The sequence below is a fragment of the Gopherus flavomarginatus genome, chromosome 8 (genome assembly GCF_025201925.1).
Source record: "Gopherus flavomarginatus isolate rGopFla2 chromosome 8, rGopFla2.mat.asm, whole genome shotgun sequence".
NCBI lineage: Eukaryota > Metazoa > Chordata > Testudines > Testudinidae > Gopherus > Gopherus flavomarginatus.
In genome coordinates, this window is record NC_066624.1 from 58,211,430 (window position 1) to 58,235,523 (window position 24,094).

The window sequence follows — 24,094 nt, forward strand, 5'->3', positions numbered from 1 at the left end:
TGAATCTAATGTCTCTGTTTTATGTAATTGTCTTGCTTCTGTATTTTGTAGTAATTCACAAATATTTCGTGTCCTTGCTGTACCTTCCTTTAGTCATTGCTGAAACGGGGATATAACATAAAATCATAGGATATCAGGGTTGGAAGGGACCTCAGGAGGTCATCAAGTCCAACTCCCTGCTCAAAGCAGGACCAATCCCCAACTAAATCATCCCAGCCAGGGCTTTGTCAAGCCTGACCTTAAAAACCTCTAAGGAAGGAGATTCCACCACCTCCCTAGGTAACTCATTCCAGTGCTTCACTACCCTCCTAGTGAAAAAGGTTTTCCTAATATCCAGCCTAAACCTCCCCCACTGCAACTTGAGACCATTACTCCTTGTTCTGTCATCTGGGGCCACTGAGAACAGGCTAGATCCATCCTTTTTGGAACCCTCTTTCAGGGTAGTTGAAAGCAGCTATCAAATCCCCCCTCATTCTTCTCTTCTGCAGACTAAACAATCTCAGTTCCCTCAGCCTCTCCTCCTAAGTCATGTGCCCCAGCCCCCTAATCATTTTTGTTGCCCTCCGCTGGACCCTTTCCAATTTTTCCACATCCTCCTTGTAGTGTGGAGCCCAAAACTGGACACAGTACTCCAGATGAGGCCTCACCAGTGCTAAATAGAGAGGAATGATCACATTCCCACGATCTGCTGGCAGTGCCCCTACTTACACAGCCCAAAATGCTGTTAGCCTTCTTGGCAACAAGGGCACACTGTTGACTCATATCCAGCTTCTCTGTAACCCCTGCCTCCTTTTCTGCAGAACTGCTGCCTAGCCATTCGGTCCTTAGTCTGTAAGAGTGCATGAGATTCATGCGTCCTAAGTACAGAACTCTTCACTTGTCCTTGTTGAACCTCATCAGATTTCTTTTGGCCCAATCCTCTAATTTGTCTAGATCCCCCTGGATCCTATCCCTACCCTCCAACATATATACCACTCCTCCCAGTTTAGTGTCGTCTGCAAATTTGCTGAGGGTGCGGTCCACGTCATCCTCCAGATCATTAATGAAGATATTGAACAAAACCGGCCCCAGGACCGACCTTTGGCAGCTGGTATCAAGTGGAGTGCCCCAACTAGCCATGGAGCCATTGATCACTACCTGTTGAGCTTGACAATCTAGCCAACTTTCTATCCACCTTCTAGTCTGTTCATCCAGCCCATACTACTTTAACTTGCCGGCAAGAATACTGTGAGAGACCATATCAAAAGCTTTGCTAAAGTCAAGGAATAACATGTCCACTGCTTTCCCCTCATCCACAGAGCCAGTTACCTTGTCATAGAAGGTAATTAGATAAGTCAAGCATGACTTGCCCTTGGTGAATCCATGCTTACTGTTCCTGATCGCTTTCCTCTCCTCTAAGTGCTTCAGAATTGATTCCTTGAGGACCTGCTCCATCATTTTTCCAGAGACTGAGGTGAGGCTGACTGGCCTGTAGTTAGGGTGACCAGTTGTCCCTATTTCTATAGGCACAGTCCTGATTTTTGTCTTTTTCTTATATAGGCTCCTATTACCCCCTACTCCCTGTCCCGATTTTTCACACTTGCTGTCTAGTCACCCTACCTGTAGTTCCCTGGATCCTCCTCCTTCCCTTTTTTTAAAGATGGGCACTACATTAGCCTTTTTCCAGTCATCTGGAACCTCTCCCTATCGCCATGAGTTTTCAAAGATAACAGCCAATGGCTCTGCAATCACATCTGCCAACTCCTTTAGCACCCTCAGATGCAGCACATCCAGCCCCATGGATTTGTGCTCGGCTAGCTTTTCTAAATAGTCCCAAATCACTTCTTTCTCCACAGAGAGCTGGTCACCTCCTCCCCATGCTGTGCTGCCCAGTGCAGTAGTTTGGGATCTCACCTTGTTCCTGAAGACAGAGGCAAAAAAAGCATTGAGTACATCAGCTTTTTCCACATTCTCTGTCACTAGGTTGCCTCTCTCATTCAGTAAGGGGCCCACACTTTCCTTGACTTTTTTCTTGTTGCTAACATACCCGAAGAAGCCCTTCTTGTTACTCTTAACATATCTTGTGAGCTGCAACTCCAAGTGTGATTTGGCCTTCCTGATTTCTCTCCTGCATGCCTGAGCAATATTTTTATACTCTTCCCTGGTCATTTGTCCAATCTTCCACTTCTTGTAAGATTCTTTTTTGTGTTTAAGATCAGCAAGGATTTCGTTGTTAAGCCAAGCTGGTCGCCTTGTTGTACCAATGGGGACAAGGCAAAGATGCCACATTTATTATGATAACAATTTATGACTAATAACTAATATTTTAATTCTTATACACACACTATACCTAATACCTATATATACACACACACACACACACACACACACACACACACACACACACACACACACACATTCACATTATACCTAATACCTACACACACACACACACACACATTCACATTATACCTAATACCTACACACACACACACACACACATTCACATTATACCTAATACCTACACACACACACACACACATTCACATTATACCTAATACCTACACACACACACACACACACACACATATTCATCAGGTGTTCTGCAGCTGCTGCATAGTTACCATTCCTGAAGATACCTTAAGTTCATGGCTTGATTTTGCAGCTTGGGTTCGTAGTTTGTGGTAGCTAACTGGCCAGGAAAGCTGGGCACAAGGCTGAGCTGGATCTCTGTTGGGCAGGCATCGATGTTCTTCCATGTTGGCAGCAGAATGTTACCCAGAGTCTCTCATCTCACCCTTCTTTTTTTATAGGCTTTTAGTTTGGATTCAAAGTCTATAGGTCTTGCTGTGTCACGCTGCCTCTGGGTTTAGATTGATCACCCATCAATTGCAGGCGTGATTTTCAGCCTTGGACCTGGCTTTGATCTTCCTTCTGTTGTTCTGTTGTCCTTTTCTTTTTAGAGTGGATGCTTCTTACTTCGTTTAGGGCTGTTGTCTAGGTTTTCAGCCGTTGGTATTTGAACTTTATCTCATCAGAACAGGCTGGGGCTGGAGGTTGATTCCATCATTCATACATACCTCATTCACACATCTAAACTAAACTAATAAGATTACAGCAGGGTTTGCAAAAATGAAGGTTGGAGGAAGCTTTTACAAAATGGAGTGAGTGTTTTAAAATGGGGTTTGAATTACAATATGGAACAGAAGTTACAGTATAGGCAAGTGTAGTGAATGGTGAACAGAAGTTACATTAATAACAATTGAAAACAATTTCATTTATCAGTTCTACAGCCTGCCATATTTACTATTCTTTCTACACATCGGGATGGTTTGTTCCTGTAACCCCAATAAGGATTCTTCAAAATAGCCAGCTGTCCTGGACTCCTTTCCCCCTCATGTTATTCTCCCAGGGGATCCTGCCCATCAGTTCCCCAAAGAAATCAAAGTCTGCTTTTCTGAAGTCCAGGGTCCGTATTCTGCTGCTCTCCTTTCTTCCTTGTGTCAGGATCCTGAACTCGACCATCTCATGGTCACCGCCTTCCAGGTTCCCGTCCACTTTTGCTTCCCCTACTAATTCTTCATGGTTTATGAGCAGCAGGTCAAGAAGAGCTCTGTCCCTAATTGATTCCTCCAGCACTTGCACCAGGAAATTGTCCCCTTCCTGGATTGTCTGTGCACTGCTGTGTTGCGGTCCCAGCAGATATCGAGATGATTGAAGTCTCCCAGGAGAGCCAGGGCCTGTGATCTAGTAACTTCTGTTAGTTGCCTGAAGAAAGCCTCGTCTAACTCTTCCCCCTGGTCTGGTGGTCTATAGCAGACTCCCACCATGACATCACCCTTGTTGCTCTCACTTCTAAACTTAATCCAGAGACGCTCAAGTTTTTCTACAGTTTCATACCGGAGCTCTGAGCAGTCATACTGTTCTCTTACATACAGTGCAACTCCCCCACCTTTTCTGCCCTGCCTGTCCTTCTTGAACAGTTTATATTCATCCATGACAGGACTCCAGTCATGTGAGTTATCCCACCAAGTCTGTTATTCCAATCCCATCATAGTTCCTTGACTGTGCAAGGATTTCCAGTTCTTCCTGCTTGTTTCCCAGGCTTCTTGCATTTGTGTGTAGGAACTTAATGTAACTTGCTGATCGTCCTGCTTTCTGAGACAGGAGTCCTCCCCTCTTGCACTCTCCTGCTTGTACTTCCATCCCATTTCCCCACTTACCTCAGGGCTTTGGTCTCTTTCCCCCAGTGAACCTAGTTTAAAGTTCTCCTCTCTAGGTTATCTAGCCTGCTTGCAAAGATGCTCTTCCCTCTCTCCGTTAGGTGGAGCCGGTCTCTGCCTAGCACTCTTCCTTCTTTGAACACCATCCCTTGGTCAAAGAATCCAAAGCCTTCTCTCCGACACCACCTGCATAGCCATTCGTTGACTTCCATGATTCGACGGTGTCTTACCAGGCCTTTTCCTTCCACGGAGAGGACGGATGAGAACACCACTTGCACCTCAAACTCCTTTATCCTTCTTCCCAGAGCCACGTAGTCTACAGCGATACACTCAGTATCATTGGTGCCCACGTGGAGAAGCAGGAAGGGGTAGTGATCTGAGGGCTTGATAAATCTCAGCAATCTCTCCGTCACATCCTGAATCCTAGTTCCTGGCAAGGAGCAGACCTCTCGGTTTTCCCGTTTGAGTCCCGGACCACCACCACCCGTGTTCTTCTCTTGGGAGCAGTGGTCATGGGACCCCCATCCCTAGGACAGTGCATCTCATGCCTTACAGTCGGTGGAGTCTTTTCCTGCTCCCTTCCCTCAGATGTATCACCTAGTCCACTCTCCGAATTAGTACTTGTGGAGAGAACATGAAAATGGTTGCTCACCTTTATCTGCATTGCTGGTACATGGATGCACCTCTGTCGTCTTCTGGAGGTCACATGCTGCCAAATTTCTTTACTATCCTTCTGTCTCTGCTGCGCAGCCTGCTCTGATTCTTCAGAATGTTGTGCCTGTAGAAGCATATCCTGACATCTGTCCAGGAAATCTTCATTTTCTCTTATGCAATGCAGGGTCGATACTTGTTTCTCCAGACCTTGAACCTTCTCTTCCAATATGGAGACCAGCTTGCACTTTGTACAGACAAAGTCACTTTTGTCCTGTGGAAGAAAGACAAACCTGGCACATCCTGTGCAGGTAACAACAGCTGAACACTCACCATCCATGTTTCCTTTCTTCTAAGAGCTTCCTTAGCTGTTGCAGTAACAACTCAGAGGAGCCTAAAAGATGAAAGCCTGAGTGCTCTCCCCTGCCAAACTCCCTCCGTTAGCCTCTGCTGTTTGCCGCTCAGCTGGTCCGCTGCTGACTGCCTTTCTATAACAGTCAGGCCCACTCAAGGCCCATGTCATGGTGCAATTCCCCACTTTGAACCTTAGTGTCCAAAAGATGGGGTACCAGCATGAATTCCTCTAAGCGCACTTACCAGCTTAGAACCTGTAGTGCTGCCACCAACCAGGAATTTCAGTGCCTGGTACACTCTGGTCCCCCCAAAACCTTGCCCGGGGACCCCCAAGACCCAGACCCTCTGGATCTTAACACAAGGAAAGTAAACCCTTTCCCTCACCTTTGCCTCTCCCAGGCTTCCCCTCCCTGGGTTACCCTGGAAGATCACTGTGATTCAAACTCCTTGAATCTTAAACAGAGAGGAAAATGCACCGTTCCCCCTCCTTCTCTCTCTCCCTCCCAGATTCTCCCTGAGAGAGAAAATTTCTCTCTGTGTCAGGATTACTAAACTTTCTCTCCCCCTTCCCTCCTTTCTCCCCACCAATTCCCTGGTGGATCCAGTCCCAGGCTCCTGGGGTCTCACCAGAATAAAAAAACAATTAGGTTCTTAAACAAGAAAGCTTTTAATTAAAGAGAGAAAAAACAGTAAAAATTATCTTTGTAAATTAAAAAAAATGGAATAGGTACAGGGTCTTTCAGCTATAGACACTGGGAATACTCTCCCAGCCTAAGTATGCAAGTACAAATTAAATCTTTTCAGCAAAATACCAATTTGAACTCCTTTCAGCCAAATGCACATTTGCAAATAAAGAAAACAAACATAAGCCTAACTCGCTTTATCTATCTAGTACTCACTATTCTGAATCTATAAGAGCCTGTATTGGAGAGATTGGAGAGAAACCTGGTTGCACGTCTGATCCCTCTGAGCTCCCAGAGTGAACAACAACCAAAAGCTAACAGCATACACAGAAACTTCCCTCCCTCAAGATTTGAAAGTATCCTGTCTCCTGATTGGTCCTCTGATCAGGTGACAGCCAGGCTTACTGAACTTGTTAACCCTTTATAGTCAAAGAGATATAAAGTACTTCTGTGCTGTTAACTTTTCTTATCTGTTTATGACAGCCCACCTGGAACAAAGCACTCCCAATTCACACTTTTCAAACATCTTTTTACTCTTTTGCATGGGTGGGTAGAATGAGTGAGATTGGGTAGGGGGAGGAGAAAGGCTGATTGATTTCTTAGTTCACAGCGTACTCTCTCTCTCTTTCAGGAGGCACAGCAAAGTTAGAGTGTCTGCTCACACTTCGAACACAGATGTGCCAAAACAGGTTAGTCCTGCACCACTCTAAATATTATGGTCAGTAAGACTGACAGCCAGCTTTCCAATTTGGTAGTGTAGGGAAAGTTGATTATGTTGTCTTGTTGATCCAGAATCATTTTCACTGTTTAATCTTCATGCTGTGTATAATTTTTTCCTGTGGTACTAATTTTAATGGGTACTGCAGGAAGGTTGAAGTGACTCACATGGCTTATCTTTCACACTTCACAGAGTTGAAAAGAAATTTTCATACTTATTCCTTGAGATACGCAGTCCTGTTCATGTGTGTCGGATCAAATGTCTCTGTCGTATGAGCAAAAGGAGTTGTGCTGAAGCAAGCACTTCAGGACTTGTCCCTAAATATTTTGTGAATTCCCTCCAATACCCTTGTGTGTGTTTCTTTGTTTGCTCTGTTAGTGGAGGGTTTAAAAATGATGGGAGTAATTTAATAACTGTTCACGAGAAGTTGTAAAAGGTGAGTTTTTTAACCTTTCTGGAGATTTTGGTCTTTTTCTGTATATGAAGCTGTATTTGCAGAAAATCTCTTTCTAGTACACACTTTTACTGAGTCAGATATCAGAGGTAGTATTTTTTCTATGTATGATAAATACACTTTACCTGTTCTATTTTTTTTCCACTTCAGAGTGTCTCATTTACTGAGGGCTTAAGTGCTCCTGGGTCCCATGCCTCAGTATCTGCCTCCTTCCCTTCAGTTTATACATCATCCACTACCACTACTGATGTATCCATCTGTATGGAGACGAATCATTCCTTCTTGGACCCCAGAGCACCGTATATGAGGAGTCCAACAACAGAAAAGAGTATTGCAGTACCAACTGAAGAAACTAGGAAGAAAGCAACACAGCAGCCTGGATCTCCCATACTCCATTCATTCCAAGGTGTTGGGTTTTGTAATGTTGTAGGAAACTGCAACCCCACTTATACTGGTGTTGAGAGTAGTTGTGGTTTAGATCTGGAAATAGAGAAGGGTAACCAGGAGAGCAGGGTTATCTTTAAAAATGACAATGATGAGGATGACTTTACCACAGGTGTTTTTATTGCTGATAAAAAGCATCAGTATTGCAGTAGGGGTGACCCTCTTTTCACATTGACGAACTCCCAGCTGCAGGTTTCAGAAGAATTTATTGATGATGATCCAACAGAAATCTCCTTTTTTGCTGGGGGATCTGAAGCATTTTCATATGTGTACAGTGGCTTAGACCAAGTGGGGTCTGATTTATCTAGGCATGCATCAGATTCAGCTAAACTAACTAAGGATGTTCTTCAGCAAAGTATGGTGTCTTCTCAGTCAAGCCCTGACAGATACTCCATAGAAGCAGTAGATATGAACATGGAAGATGAGTTTGAATTTGAAGGGAGTGATTTCAATGGCAATGAGAGGCCATCAGATACATCAGAATTGTTTGAGGTTAAAGCACAAGCAAGCAGAATGCAAAGCCTTTTGAGTCCTTCTGAAACCAGTTCACTCATAAACAACCGTTCTGAAAGCAGTTCCCTCAATAATTTGCCACTGAATAGTGCATCATCCTTTCACACGTATAGCTCTGCTATTCATTCTGAAGCTAGTTCTATGGTTAACTTCCCAGCCTACTCGGTTCGCTCTGAATCCAGCTCAGCCTTTCAGTTCACTGACATCATTGACCAGTTGGAGCAGCTGAGCTGTCCACTTACTACTACAGAAGACTCTACCAGTACAGATACAGACTCTTGGGATTCGGAAAGTGCAGCTCCAATGGATGGAAACCACTTCTTCAGCAACCCCTTTGCTCGGGCAACTGGTGAGAACTTCACTTTTGATTTTCAGAATAATTTAAAGAATCTTGCCCAAGAAGATCATACAGGAAAAACACACATCAATAATTGATTGGTAGTTTGAGGTATCCAGCTATGCTGCTCGAACTTTCAATTCAGCAGTTTCAATTCAGAGATATAATTTAAATCATTTTTGAGGTGGAAAACTCTTATTTCAGTGGCTGGATTTTAATTTGCATAATATAGTTGATTCCTGTTTCTTTCCTTCTCTTTATTTTCCCTTGAAGTATCCCAGCTTTGTTATTGCATTATATTGAAATGTGTATTCAGAAAGTCTCTAACCAACTGTGATTTATGCAAAATGCTAAATTTAAAAAACATCAGAAAGGTTAATATTGTCAGTTGGGCCAACCAGAATTAAGAAAAATTTATAATCCTATTATACCTTACTTTCCTGGAAACATGTTTGTATGTCAGATTTAGTCTAGTGTGCACTTCCTCTGACATCAGCACGAGATGCTGCCGCTTGTGGGTCAGTTGTTACAGGCCACATCCAATACATAGGTTGTGGTCCTGCAGTGCAGCAAGAGTCTGTGCTGTTTCTTGAGACAAAGATGGGCAATCTGTGAATCAACTGTGAAGATAATTCTTAAAATGTCAAGTTTATGCAACAGAAATCTGGCATACACCTCAAAGAATCAAAATCTTAGATGGCAATTTAGAAGAGGAGCATGTGTACAGGAGCAAATACATGCTGGGCATCATCTGAACTATCCCTGAAGAGAATTGTTGAACTTGAAGGCACATTGTGATCAACAACAGTCCAGCAATGAACAAGTTCTCTGCTGTTTTGCAGCTGTTTGGAGTGAGACACATAGATTATAAAGGCACTTAACTCCTTATTGAACTTTCTCATCTTCTTTGTCTTAATTTAATCAATTACACTGCAGAAGAATGTCTGCCACTTAATTTAATTAAGGCATATACAATTTGCTTGGTCTGGGAGAAATGCTAAAAGATAAATCAGGCAATAGCTGTCTTTAATTTAAACTCTGCACTGTATTCAGCAGAACGCTATTGAAATAAGATAGCTCAGGAAAATAAAGACTTGGTGTAAAGTTAATAATAATAATAATAAAAAAAAGTGAATACCATCAGCCACTGTTTTATCTTCACTGCTTTCATAGGCATTTTTAGATAGGTGACTTTATGTAACATGATTCATAGTGAAGGTGTAATTGAAAAGACGTAAATATAGATTTCAGTGATCATATCCATTGTACTAATTCATTAAATTAGTGATTGGTGGAGGTTATCAAACTCACTTGATCTCAGTCCACCTAATAGATATTCTTAGTAGGGACTGGAATTCTGAGATGCAAAATTTTGAGGACCTTGTGCAAGAAACGAGTTTAAAATAAAAAATATCCCTGTGGCAGGTTTGGGGTCAAAAGCATCGCCTCTTGAGGCAATTTGGTTTACATTCCGTGTGGTCCAGATTCTGAACCCGCCTTTCCTAAATGGGATAATAGTGCAATATCACTTCATTGGATTCCCTCTAAAATAAACAGGGTGCATAAATTAGCATAATTAATTTGTTCATAAAGTGTGTTTTCCATTAATGTTCATATGGTGTTTCCTGGGTAAGGGACTGATGTATTGGAGGCCACTTAAAAATCTCTTAAAGATTCCTGATGAAACATTACAAGGAAAGTTCTTTCAATGTGCAATAAAACTTAATGGGGTGATTGTCCCTCATTCACTTATTTTTTTTGTTTGTTTGTAGTCTGTTCTAACTATTCCTTCTACAGACATGATCATTCCTTTAAAGCAGGGCTGGCCAACCTGTAGCTCCAGAGCCACATGCGGCTCTTCAGAAGTTAATATGTGGCTCCTTGTATAAGCACTGACTCCAGGGCTGGAGTTACAGGTGCCAACTTTCCAATGTGCCGGGGGATGCTCACTGCTCAACCCCTGGCTCTGCCATAGGCGCTACCCCCAGTCCACCCCTTCCTACCTCCTCCCCTGAGCCTGCCGTGCCCTTGCTTCAAACCTCCCCCCCCCCAGCATCCTGCATTCCATGAAACAGCTGATGGGAATGGGAGGGGGAGGTGCTAATCCCTGGGGCTGCTGGTGGATGGGAGGCCCTGGGAGTGAGGTGGGGGAGCTGATGGGAGGCTGCTGACGTAAATTGGTAAATTCTGGCTCCTTCTCAGGCTCAAGTTGGCCACCCCTTCCTTAAAGCATTCAGTATGTGTACTCATTCTACGCATTGTGGTTGAGTGGAATTCCTATTGTTGCACTGGGAAGTGTCAGAAGTTTGCATTTGCTGACTGGCATTATAAAATGAAAACATACCTATAATACCATATGGTGAAATATTAGCTGTGTCATTTTTCAAGTGTTTGTGGCTGTTCTGTTTCTTTAAATGGCAGTGTTCTCTCTCTCTCTTCCCTCCCCTCCTCCCCCTCTATATGGTAATAATTTTGCCTCTTGTTGACTTGATTTCTATCTGTGGAAATTTCAGGAATGTGGAATATGGCATGGGTAAATAGGCAGCTGGAGGAGACAAACTTTTTGTTCTTTGGCTATCTCACCTAGCTGGTGTGGTCATGCTATAATTAGTTTATTTTTCCATTATATAACTTGAAAAAGGCTTTAATTGGGGAATTCTCTGTTAGGGGGATGGAGAGTGGGAGGCAAATCTTTGGATAGTAATATGGGCAGGGACAATTTCTGATTCTTTTGAAAAACTCCAAGATATTAAAGATTAATAATTGCTTTGTGTCTGTATGTAAGACTTTGTCACAAGTGTTTTCCTAAGGATAGACTGAGTCTAAAGTGTTTTTTTAAAAAAACCCACAAAGTTCTTCTCCAAATTCTCTTTATAATCATATATGAAAGCTTACTAATATTTTTTTCTTGATATAGTTAGTCTTAAAAAGGTAGTTGTAAACTTTTCTACCCCTATCTGCACTTTGCAATCCTGTGTATCTTTTAATGGCAATTACAAACCCCAGGGTTTTTTAAAAAACCAAAAGGTAATGCTTTAATTTAAACTCATGCTTCATTCTTGAAAGATACCATAATGACTGGATTCCAGCTCTTGATTTTTTGGCTTCTAGCATGAGACAGGTAGGCAATTTTTTGGCAAAAAGTATTAATCCATTCAAATAATATTTTTAGTGAAGCATAATAGCAGGTAAGTTATTTTTACTTCCACAGCATCTGACTCAATTTTGTTTCCGAAGAAGGGGGTTGGGAATACTCTGATAAGGACATGCTGATCAGAGCCATACAAACAGAGCTAAAAGACAGCATCCAGTTGCTAAGATAGCACACTTGAGTGGGTAACAAGTATGTCTCCTTTTACATTCTTCTCCAGAAAGCTGGGATATGGGAGACAGAATGGGGAAACACTCTTCTAATGCTGACCTAAATACCATAAGGGGGCTAGGTAATCAAAACTTAAGTGTTGGCTAGCAGACTGATGGAGGGACTTCAAACCCTTGTGCTATTTGTGGGGGAAGAGGGAGGTGTTTCTCTTACAGTTTTTATAATGTATCAGAGGGATAGCCGTGTTAGTCTGGATCTGTAAAAGCAGCAGAGAGTCCTGTTGCACCTTATAGACTAACTGACGTATTGGAGCATGAGCTTTCGTGGGTGAACATCCACTTCGTCGGATGCATGGGTATTCACCCACGAAGGCTCATGCTCCAATACAGCTGTTAGTCTGTAAGATGCCACAGGACTCTTTGCGGTTTTTATAATGCCATCCATCATCCTAGTATCTGAATGCCTCCATGTAAGTCAATTAATTTTATAATCTCTGGCTCTTTTTCCTTTTTAGAGTATACAAACTTGGCTTGAGGTAGAGTTGTGTGTTTGTTTAATTTTAGTTAATCTTGAGAGGTTTTGTGTGTTGTTCTTGGGGGCAGGTAGAAAGGGATGTTAGTGTTGTAGTGTCTTGTTGTGACAAGTTTTGTCAAAGAAGAATGTTTTGAAGCATTCCCTACAGATGGTCAGACTTCAGATTCATTTAATCTTGCTGATCTATTCCCAGGGGAGAGAGGCCCTCAGAAGCATCCTCATGGGTGGTGCAAAGATACAGTCCTCTTCTAGAGAGATTATTGGATTCAGTGCCTTTCAGCAGTCGAGGTGTCAGTTCTAACATAGGCCATTGTTGCTATCTAGCTAGCTCTTTTCCCTGGCAGCAGTCACAGCATCCTGACACACCTACTCCTCTCCCCATGGAGGTGTCTCTGGTTGGACCAGCCAAGGAAGAAGGTGAGAAGGCAGGCTCTCAGTTTTCCACTTAGGCTGTTTTACCTTGCTAGTATAGTTTGTGATGTGCTGCAATGTGTATTTCAATACCTAAGCATAACATTCTAAATTGAGAACATGCTAGCAGACTTTCAATTTTGTTTTCAGTTTTTCACAACTTCAGTATTATTAAATAATAGTTGTCAATATTGAATATTTTTAATTTGAGCATAAAAATTTTTGTTTAAAGAAAGTTAATAGTGTGCTGTTTAATTTTAAAAGAAGGTGCTGGATACTTACATAGAGAAACTGTTTTTTGGAGTGGAAGGAGAACCTGAGTATGAAAATAAGTTATGGGCATCATGTTACACATGGACTGGGGTGCTGTGGGGCCAGAGGAGGAATTACATGGGAAACTTTAGAAGATGGTTCTTGTGGAGTCTCCTATGCAAGGTCCCCTGAACAGGGAGGATTTTGAAAAAGAACACACGACTCATTTGTTCAGATTTGGGCAGTGGCAAGCCAAAGACTAGGAGCCTTTCCATGGTACTTCCTGGCAGCATCACTTCTGAGATGATTTCTGACCTCGTGAACGGAAGGCATGGAAGGGACTTAATGCTGGTCAGCCATCAACTACTGCACAGGTTTCACCTCAGATAAGCCAATGGCCAAGAAGAACATGATGTGAAAAGCAGCTATTCACATACACATATATGCCAGTATACTATTCTACCCCACATTCCATATCCTCATACTTGCACAGCCTTCATTAAGTGAAAGGGGAGCATGCCATAGAAGCACTGCTCTCCTTCCTCTGAGAGGCCATTCATCCCTTCTGCCTCTGAACTCCCCTACATAGCATGGGACCCTGTGTTAGCAACTGCTAAATGTTTAATCAGGTATTTGTATATATACAAATACATTTATAGAATAGGCATAAACAATAGTGATTCTTCACTGCTGTAGCTATAGCCTACTAACGGATTTCAGTCTAGAGATAAGGTATTTGACTGCACTTCAGAGTGCAACAGAAAGTCATTTAAAATGCATTGTAGGCCTTAGAGCTCCATAAAACAATCTGTACCTATATTTCTCTATGTATATTTACACCACTGATCATTTAATATATTTTTCACCAAATGTCATAGAATCAGAATATCAGGGTTGGAAGGGACCTCAGGAGGTCATCTAGTCCAACCCCCTGCTCAAAGCAGGACTAATCTCCAACTAAATCATCCGATCCCCAACTAAATCATCTGAAGTGTGTCAAGCACTATAAGAGAGCATTTTAGTCTTGGTATGTATAGTCACGGGAGTCTATTTGATTTACAAAACACCGGTGTCAGAACATTCTGTGAACAAACAGCCATCCAGTTAAGCCTTGGTAAATTTTACTACATTTGTATTAGCGTGTTGTGGTGTATACTTTGTAATTTTAAAATAATCATGAGTCATTGAAGTAACATTTTGTCCATTTCCCAGAAATACTCATATTTTATCTTTCATATAGAGTAGGAAATATATTGATTTTCTATCAAGTTTCACTTAAAAGCCCAGTAACCGCAGAGTTACTGGATAAAACAAGTATTGAACTCACTTATCCTGTGGTATTAGGTGGTGGTGGTGGTGGTGGTTTCTTTTGTTTAATTTTGTTTATTGCAAATCTTGATAAGACTGTGGGAAAACAGTAACAAAAGAAATCCTGTTAATTATTATTATGTTGTTTTGGTGCAAACCTGTTGGTAAGTCATTCTTATTATTGTCATTTTGCAAAGGTTGCTCAGCCTTAATTATTAGATATTAATGGACTAAATAGGTGTATAGCGCAATTCTCAGTGCAAACTCTCATAGTCGTCATCTGCACTGTAGCCATTTTAACACTGAACTCATCACAAATGCTGTGTGTATATGCATGAGTATACATATATACCAAATACATGGATATTGTGAGATTTTTACAGCTCCAAATGTATATTGCAAAGTGCATTTAATTCATTTACCTCTCTGTGGGTTATTAGAAGATAAATCCACTGAGTCAAGAATAACTCTTTGCTGTTTTTAAAGAATAACTTAATGGGTTTTGAATCTGAAGTGCTTCTCAAATAATTAAAACTAAGACGTGTAACCTGTGGAAAGACATTACTGTAAATTCTATGAAATCACAATATTCTACTGTAGTTTCAATGTGCAGGGCTCTGACTTCACTCAGTAATACTGTTTGTGGCAGAGTTCTAAACATTGGTAAGAAAGTGCAAAGACCTATCACCAGAATGTGCAGGTGTATTGTACATTCAGCTCACAAAACTACTTGTGCCTTAGCATGAAGTGATCCCCAGTTCAACAGGTGCTAATCTTTGCAGAAAAACATTACACTAACAATGCAAAGGGGGCTGGAATTTCTTAATACATCTTTTTGGACCTTGATTTTTTTTTTAACCCAGTAAACGTTTTTGTTGAATTATTTGTTTGGGGAGTTTTACAGCTTTGTTTTCTGTTGAAATTGCTGATATAAACCTACAGATTTGTACTTATTCAGAACTTTAAAAATTGTTTATACAATAAAATGAGGAAACCTTTTATATGAATGACAAAACAGGCTTTTTAGCTTTTATTTTTCTTTTCACTTGTGTTTCAAATAGATTAAATGTTGGTTCTCCTAGGCTAAGACTCCCAGGAGTTTTATTACCAGATTTCCTAGCTTAGTTTTCTTTTTGTAGGCATTTGGAAGAGTACATTAGCCTAAGCAAATAGTGCTCAAGTTACTGTTTTGTTTGAACCCCTTTATTATGGAGTACAGATGAGAAGAAAAGTTCAGATTTCATCCTAAAAGCACCATTTATGTCAGAGACATTTTCCTGTTAGCTCTGGTTCAGCCTCTCTCAGGCAGTCTGCTCTATATCCTTATAACTAGCCATCAGTGATTATAAGCACAGTGCATGGTGACAAGTAGGTCATGTACTCATATTTTCTGTGTTACACATTCTTTTTCAGAAGGCCATACTTCTTATACAGCTAAATCTTGCATGCCTTACTCATGCAAGATAGTCCCTTTGAACTCAGTGTATCTAGTTACATAAGTAAGGTGAGCTGGATTTGGTGTGTTGTTGTTTGGTTTTTTTACAATTGTTTTTAGAACTTCCTGATAGTTGGAATTGCTTTCCATACTTGAACTGCTTAGAGGTTAAAACAAACTGTTGCCTTGTTTTCTTAGTAGTCAGGGAGAATTAAGACTGATGTCTCTGATTCCGTACCAAAAGTATGTGATCTAACATAAAAAGATACTAGAACTTTAGTCATAATAAGTTGTTACAATATCTGAATTTGAGCTGCTATTTTCATTGCATCATATAGCTGTCTCGGAGGTTCATAAGGTAAGCCCCAAACCTGCAATTCACTGGATGCAAACACAGTAGTCATGCATGATCAAGTTGCATGATGGCAGCCTCACCTTAAACTAACCCAAGTCATGCTGAAGTAAATATTATACTATATTAATATAAAATTTTATAAAAGTTTTTAATATACGCTACCCACGATACTAAGATATTATGACAAATTCAATATGATCTTTAAAGATGCTTTGGTTACTCAAGTATATTTTTAGAAATATGAAAATCAGTAAGTTCACATTCTGATCATAACCTGTAAAATTAAGAGTGAGAATTTTTTAAAACAAATTGGGCCCTTCCAGTAAAATTCTTAAGCAGGTGCAAAACTTTTGCATGTGAGTAGTTCCATTAAATTATAGCTGTGTATAAAGTGCTTTAGTGGGTCAAAGCCATAATGTGTGGAAAAAAGAGTGGAAAATCTATGAATTAAAATTGTAGAGACAAAAGAAATTGCTGAGGGTTTTTTTTATGCCTCTATAGCCCAAACATTTTTTAAATAATTTTAAAGAACAGTTTTGCAGAGAATAAGTTAGATTTTGGTCTGTCTTTGTTTGTTTTAATTAAAAGCAGTATTTTGAAATATCCAGGATAAGGTACACTTTTCATTACACTTTACATTAGTTTTTAAACTAAGGGCTGGGGGAAAGCAGACAGGTGCAGAGGAGCACGTGGTATGGACATCCCTTAGAGGAAGATCTATAAATGAAGATTCCCTATGTCTTAATAAGGAGGAGAGGATGGAAGATGATAAAATACAGGTATGATCTGGTGAGAAATAGTCAAAAGAAAAAAAAGTCCTATTTAATTACATCATGTAATGGCAGACAGCTAAAAAGTGACAAGTTTTAAGTGCTTATATACCAATGCTAGAAGTCTAAATAATAAGATGGGTAAACTAGAGTGCCTCTATTAAATGAGGATGTTGATATAATAGGCATCATAGAAACTTGATGGAATGAGGATAATCAGAGGGACATAGTAATACCAGGATACAAAATATATCGGAGGGACAGAACAGTTTATGCTGGTGAGGGAGTGGCACTATATGTGGAAGAAAGCATAGAATCAAATGAAATAAAAATCTTAAGTGAACCAAACTGTACATGGAATCTCTATGGATAGTAGTTCCATGCTTGAATAATAAGAATATAGCAGTAGGGATATATTGCAGACCACCTGACCAGGATGGTGATAGTGACTGTGAAATGCTCAGGGAGATTAGAGAGGCTGTTAAAATACAAAAGTCAATAATAACAGTGGGGGATTTCAACTATCCCCATATTGACTGGGTACATGTTACCTCAGGACGGCTGCAGCAATGACACCTTTAAATGACTGCTTCTTGGAGCAGCTAGTCTTGGAACTCTCAAGAGGAGAGGCAGTTCTTGATTTAGTCCTAAGTGGAGCACAGGATCTGGTCCAGAAATGAATATAGCTGGACCTCTTGGTAATAGTGACTATAATATAATTAAATTTAATATCCCTGTGGCAGGAAAAACATCACAGTGGCTCAACACTGTAGCATTTAATTTCAGGAAGGGGATCTACACAAAAATGAGGAGGTCAGTTAAACAGAAATTAAAAAATACAGCACCAAAAGTAAAATCCCTGCAAGCTGCATGGAAACTTTTTAAAGACACCATAATAGAGGTTCCACTTAAATGTTATCGCCCCAGTTAAAAAACACAGTCAGAGAACCAAAAAAAGAGCCACCATGGCTAAACGACAAAGTAAAAGAAGCAGTGAGAGGCAAAAAGGCATCCTTTTAAAAAGTGGAAATTAAATCCTAGTGAGGAAAGTAGAAAGAAGCATAAACTCTGGCAAACGAAGTGTAAAAATATAAATAGGAAGGCCAAAAAAGAATTTCATGAACAGCTAGTTAAAGATTCAAAAAAAGTTGCTATTACTTTTTAAGTACATCAGAAGCAGGAAGCCTGCTAAACAACCAGTGAGGCCACTTGGTGATTGAGATGCTAAAGGAGCATTCAAGGACAACAAGGCCATTGTGGAGAAACTAAATAAATTCTTTGCATCGGTCTTCGGGTTGAGGATGTGAGTGAGATTCCCAAACCTGAGCCATTCTTTTTAGGTGACAAATCTAAGTAACTGTCTCAGATTGAGGTGTCATTAGAGAAAGTTTTGGAACAAATTGATAAACTAAACAGTAAGTCACCAGGACCAGATGGTATTCACCCAAGAGTTCTGAAGAGAGGAAGGACTACTAATGGTAGTCTGTAACCTATCATTTAAATCAGCTTCTGTACCAAATGACTGGAGGATAGCTAATGTGACACCAATTTTTAAAAAGCGCTCCGGAGGAGACCCTGGCAGTTACAGGCTGGTGAAGCTGACTTCAGTACAGGGCAAACTGGTTGAAACTATAGTAAAGAAGGTTCTCTCATGGATTGGTAATTGGTTAAAAGATAAGAAAAAAAGGGTAGGAATAAATGATCAGTTTTCAGAATGGAGTGAGGTAAATAGGGTATACCCCAGGAATCTGTGCAGGGTCCAGTCCTATTTAACATATTCATAAATGATCTTGGAAACAGGGGAACAGCGAGGTGGCAAAATTCGCAGATGGTATAAAACTACTCAAGATAGTTAAGTCCCAGGCAGATTGCGAAGGGCTGCGAAAGGATCTCTCAAAACTAGGTGACTGGGCAACAAAATGGCAAGGTTAAATTTAATGTTGATAAATGCAAAGTAATACACATTGGAAAACATAATCCCAACTATATATATAAAATGATGGGGTCTAAATTAGCTGTTACCACTCAATAAAGAGATCTTGGAATCATTGTGGATAGTTCTCTGAAAACATCTACTCAATGTGCAGCGGCAGTCAAAAAGGCAAACAGAATGTTGGGAATCAATAAGATAGAAAATACCATATTGTCGCTATATAAGTCAATGGTATGCCCACATCTTGAATACTGCATGTAGCTGTGGTCACCCCATCTCAAAAAAGATATATTGAACTTGGAAAAGGTTCAGAAAAGGGCACCAAAAATTATTAGGGGTATGGAATGTCTGCCGTATGAGGAGAGATTAATAAGACTGGGACTTTTCAGCTTGGAAAAGAGACGACTAAGGGGGGGATATGATAGAGGTCTCCAGGCCGGTCATGATTTTATAGAAAGTAAATAAGGAAGTGTTATTTACTCCTCCTCATAACACACAAACTAGGTGCTGCCAAATGAAATTAATAGGCAGCAGGTTTAAAACGAAGAATTTTTTCACACAACGCACAGTCAACCTGTGGAACTCCTTGTCAGAGATGTGAAGGCTAAGACTATAATAGGGTTTCAAAAAAGAACTAGATAGATTCATGGAGGATAGGTCCATCAATGGCTATTAGCAAGGATGGCCGGGAATAGTGTCCCTAGCCTCTGTTTGCCAGAAGCTGGGAATGAGCAACGAGATGGATCACTTGATTACCTGTTCTGTTCATTCCTTTTGGAGCACCTGACATTGTCTACCGTCTCAAGACAGGATACTGGGCTAGATGGACCTTTGGTCTGACTCAAAATGGCTGTTCCTATGTTCTTACATGATGTTGTGTAATGTGTATAAAAATGTGCTCTTAGCACAATGGTGTCACTGCTCGCATAATACTGTACTATTTAGGTATTCAGGGATTGATCCAAAGCCCATCTGAAGTCACTGGGAGTCTTTCAGTGGTGTTTGGATCAGATCCTAATAGTGAAAAGTGAAACTTTATTCCATACACTATATTTCTTAAAAGAAATTCACATGTAAAATCACATTAAAATGCTATTAGTGGAATGAAAAGAGGTAGAAATAAGTAATGTGCACCATATGTCCTCTGGTTGTTTAGACCAGTGTTTTACAATGACCGGTTTGTGGACCGGTGCCTGTCCCTCAGATCTCTCTGACACAGTTTAGGAAGGCAGCAAGCCATTCCCTGGTATCAGAAGGGTTGAGAAACACTGGTTTAAACACAGTGGGGCACTACCTTTTTATGGTGAATTGGAAAAGTTATCTGCCAAAATAGCAGTGCTGGACGTTTTTCTCCTAGGAGTACCCGTAGGGGGAGAGCGCCCCCCTGGAGTGTCGCCTGCCTGGCACGGTATAAGGGGAGCGTGCAGCTTCCTCCACCCTCAGTTTCTTCTTGCGTCCAGTGAAGGTGCGTCAGAACTGCTCAGCTCTAGCTTTGCTGCAGCTTGTCCCCAGAACTGTTTGTTCATTCATTAGTACCTGTAGTCAGTTAGCTATTTCAGTTAGTTAGTGAACCTGGTCCGGGGCTTTTGTAGGCATTCTATGCGAAGGAGGGACCCGCACACGGAGTGTCTGCGCTGCTTGGGAGAAACCCATATCAGCAAAAGGTGCAAGATCTGCAAGTCGTTCAAGCCCCAGACCAAAAAAGAAAGGGACATTAGACTCCAGGCCATCCTGATGGAGTCGACACTGGCCCCGATCCTGGCACATGGCTCCAAACCGGTACCCGGCACTGCGGCATCAGTACGTGGAGACCCTCTGGTACCATTGACCAGTTGTCACCGCTCCCCTTCCATGGGACATGCCAAGAGGATTGGAGAGACTCCCTCTTCGCAACAGCACCGAGGGAAGTCTGGGACAGAGGCTAGGCCCATGTCGGGTAGCCCTCAATTCCCACCGGGCCCTAGGCTTCCTAGTCACGTTGAGCAGAGTAGTGTGGCCCCTGCGGAGCAGGCCTCTCCGGATGTCCGGATGCCATCTAAGCCCGAAGCCCTCCAGCTGGCCAGGGACATCATGTCCATGCCGGTGCCCAGAGCTCTGCCGATTTTGGCCCAATGTTCAAGGGGCAAGCTGCCGCTGGGATCGCTGCAGTCGCTGCCGGCCCTGTCTTAGTCAAGGGAACATTCCCTACACCGCTCACCGCCCAGCAACCATTCAGGGCTCAGTCCATGTGGATCGCCCTCGATGCCGGCCAGACTGTCTGGATGGGTGCCATCTGACCGGGACTCCCGGCACCGCTTGTCTTTGCGGAGCGAATATCGATGGGACTGCGGCGGACGTTATTAACAGTCCTCGTCTTGGAGGTACCACAGTCAGTTGCGGCATGACCATTGATGCCATTCCAGCTTGGACTCCCGCTCCAAGTCTCCGCCACGGCACCATGGCTTCGGTTGTCGGTGTCTCATGGGTCCACCTGTCGATGCCATTCACGGAGCAGCTACTGCCGTCGGTGCCGTTCCTCCGCCTCGAGATTGCGGTCCTGTGGCTGATGCAGATCCCGGCACCGCCACTACTCCTGGTCCAAAGGCAGCAGCGGTTTCATATGCCAGCCTGGCCTCCACTTACAGCCACCCGTATACAGGCCAGGCTAGCCAGCCTGAACAGCCAGCCCCACCGGTGCCTCAGCAAGTGCAGTGGCACCTAGTGTCGTGGCCAGCCCAGTGGTACAAGTGGGCACTGTGGCCTCCGGTGCAGTCTCTGGTGGGGACTCGCTTGGTGGCCGGAGCGTTGGAAGCACCGCCGGCCTCCATCCCTAGACCACCAAGAAAGGAGTCGGTGGGGACCCGTGTCATCAGCACCGTGCCCAGAGTCCGACCAGGTGGTGGATCCTCCGGTGCCAGCCAACACCTAAAGCACCGCACCGGCCTCCTCGTCCCGTCCCGTCCGGAGGAGCTGATTGTGGCCCCGCAGGAGGTCTACCGGGCCCACCAAGACCACTTAAATACGGTGGCAGCGAGCGTCCACCCCCAGGCAGAGGAGATAGAGAAGCCCTTGGACTCCCTGTTCAATGTGATATTCCCCTCGGCACTGGGCCTTGCCGCTCCATGAAGGGGTGGCAAGAATTTCAAATGCCCTGTGGCAAACGCCAGGCTCGTTGGCTCCCATCCATCTAAGAAGATGGAACGCAAGTCTTTGTACCCACTAAGGGGCGCAAGTATTTGTATACCCACCTGGCACCCAACTCCTTGGTGGTCGAGTCAGTCAACCACAGGAAATGGCAGGAGCAGCCCTAAGAACAAAGACCCTCAGAGGCTGGATACTTTAGGAGAAAATTTTATTTGTCGTCAAGCTTCCAGCTGAGAGTAGCAAACCATCGGGCTCTCCTGGGTTGCTACGAGTTTAATCTCTGGGGATCCCTCCCCAAGTTTGAGGACTCCCAGGAGCACAATAAAAAGGAGTTTAAGGTGCTCCTGGAGGCTGCTTCAGATGAAGCAGACACGACCGCAAGGCGGTGTCCATGAGATGAGCGTCTTGGCTCTCGCGCTCTGGGCTATCCAGCGAAGCGCAGTCATCAATGCAGAATCTCCCTTTCAGCGGGAAGGCTCTGTTTTCTGAAGAAATAGACGTAAGGCTGCATGGCATGGAAGACTCCTGCACAACCCTCCAGACCGTGGGCCTCTATGTCCCTGCTCCAGCAAAACCCAGATTCAAGCTGCAGGAGGCTCCTGCCCAGGCTGCCCTCCCAAAGTACAAAGCCGCCTATAAGAAGCAGTGGGACTATAGAAAATGCCTGCCCCCCAGCCTGGGTCCTCTAAGGGCAAGCAGGTGGGTAAAAGGCGTTTTTGATGGAACGCTCGGGATACCCTACCGGTTCTCAGCAGGGATTGACCCCCAATAAAGCTCCCTTTTTCCAGTCGGTTGTATGCTTTCCTCCCGGAGGGGTCGCAGCTCACCTCAGACCAGTGGGTCCTCAACACCATTATGTCCTTCCCGCCCAACCACCCCCTGCCCCCGTCCCTCTTGGGAGACCTGTCGCACGAGGCTCTGCTCGAGCAAGTGGTCAGGCGGCTCCTGGAGCTAGGAGCAATAGAGGCAGTGCCCAAGGAGTTCCTGGGCAAGGGGTATTACTCCCGGTATTTCCTTATCCCAAAGGCCAAAGGGGGGCTCAGGCCCATCATAGACCTGCGAGACCTGAACCAGTACATGGTGAAACTCAAGTTCCATATGGTTTCCCTGGCCTCCATCATCCCCTCCCTGGATCCCAGGGACTGGTACGCTGCCCTCATTCTACAGGACACGTACTTCCACATCCACATATTTGAAGTGCACAGGTGCTTCCTCCATTTCGTGGTGGGACAGAATCACTACCAATCCATGGTCCTCCCATTTGGTCTGTCCACTGCCCCCAGGGTCTTTACAAAGTGCATATGAGTGGTAGCAGCCTACCTTAGGCGCCAGGGGGGTCCAGATATTCCCCTATCTGGATGACTGGCTGGTCAAGAGCACCTCCTGATTGCAGGTGAGGAATCATGTGGCACTCCTGTCCACATGCACTGCCCTGGGCTTGTTGGTAAACAACACCAAGTCCAAGTTAGTCCTGGTCCAATGCATAGAGTTTATCGAGGCGCTCCTGAATGCAACATCAGCCAGGACCTCTCTCCACCCAGACAGGTTTGAGACCCTGAAAGGGCTCATCGACTCGGTTGCAAGCTTCCTGGTGATGACAGCCAGGGCTTGCCTGCAGTGGCTAGGTCACATGTTGGCGTTCACATATGTGGTCCACCGTGCCAAACTCAGGATGAGGCCCCTCCAGCTCTGGCTAGCCTCGAAGTTCTACCAGGCCACAGACTGAATGGACAAGGTTCTCACCATGTCGAACTCGATGATCACCCCCCTGCGGTGGTGGTCCACCCCAAGCAACATGCTCCAAGAGGTCCCATTCAGGGATAGGGCCCCATTGTTGAAGCTAGTGTCTGATTCATCGGACCTGGGCTGGGGGGCCCATGTGAGCAATTTTCAGATCCAATGCCTGTGGTCTCTGCAAGACCTGACCCTTCATATAAACATCAAGGAACTCAGGGTGGTGCGAGTGGCGTTGTATGGCCTTCCGCTCATACCTGACGGGCAAGGTAGTCAGGATCCTCACAGACAAGACGGCCTCAATGTTCTATATCAACAGGCAAGGCCGGGCCGGATGCTCTGGCCTCTGACACGAAATCCTCAGTCTGTGGGACTTCTGTATAGCCCATGACATCCACCTAAAAGCCTTTCACCTGCTGGGTGCCCAGAACTTGAGGGTGAATCGCTTGAGCAGAGATTTTTTTCTCTCAGCACGGGTGGTCTCTACACTTGGAAGTCGCCCACCAGCTCTTCAGAAGGTGGGGAACTCCCCAGGTGGACCTATTCGCGACCCGAAAGAAC

The 24,094-nt window shown here is 43.4% G+C and overlaps 1 protein-coding gene across 6 annotated transcripts in view; it reads left to right on the forward strand.

The window, feature by feature from the left end:
• The window catches only part of FARP2 (FERM, ARH/RhoGEF and pleckstrin domain protein 2), a 204,823-nt gene that overhangs the window by 123,934 nt on the left and 56,795 nt on the right, over window positions 1–24,094 (forward strand). For 5 of the 6 annotated variants that reach the window (XR_007775960.1, XM_050965343.1, XM_050965341.1 and 2 more), the window contains 2 exons: window positions 6,522–6,579; window positions 7,213–8,368. Coding sequence is in view for 5 of the 6 variants with exons in the window: in XM_050965343.1 (XP_050821300.1) it covers window positions 6,522–6,579; window positions 7,213–8,368 (1,214 nt within the window). In the remaining variant the exon portion in view is untranslated. The remainder of the gene's footprint in view (window positions 1–6,521; window positions 6,580–7,212; window positions 8,369–24,094) is intronic. The other variant, XM_050965345.1, reaches the window with a different exon arrangement.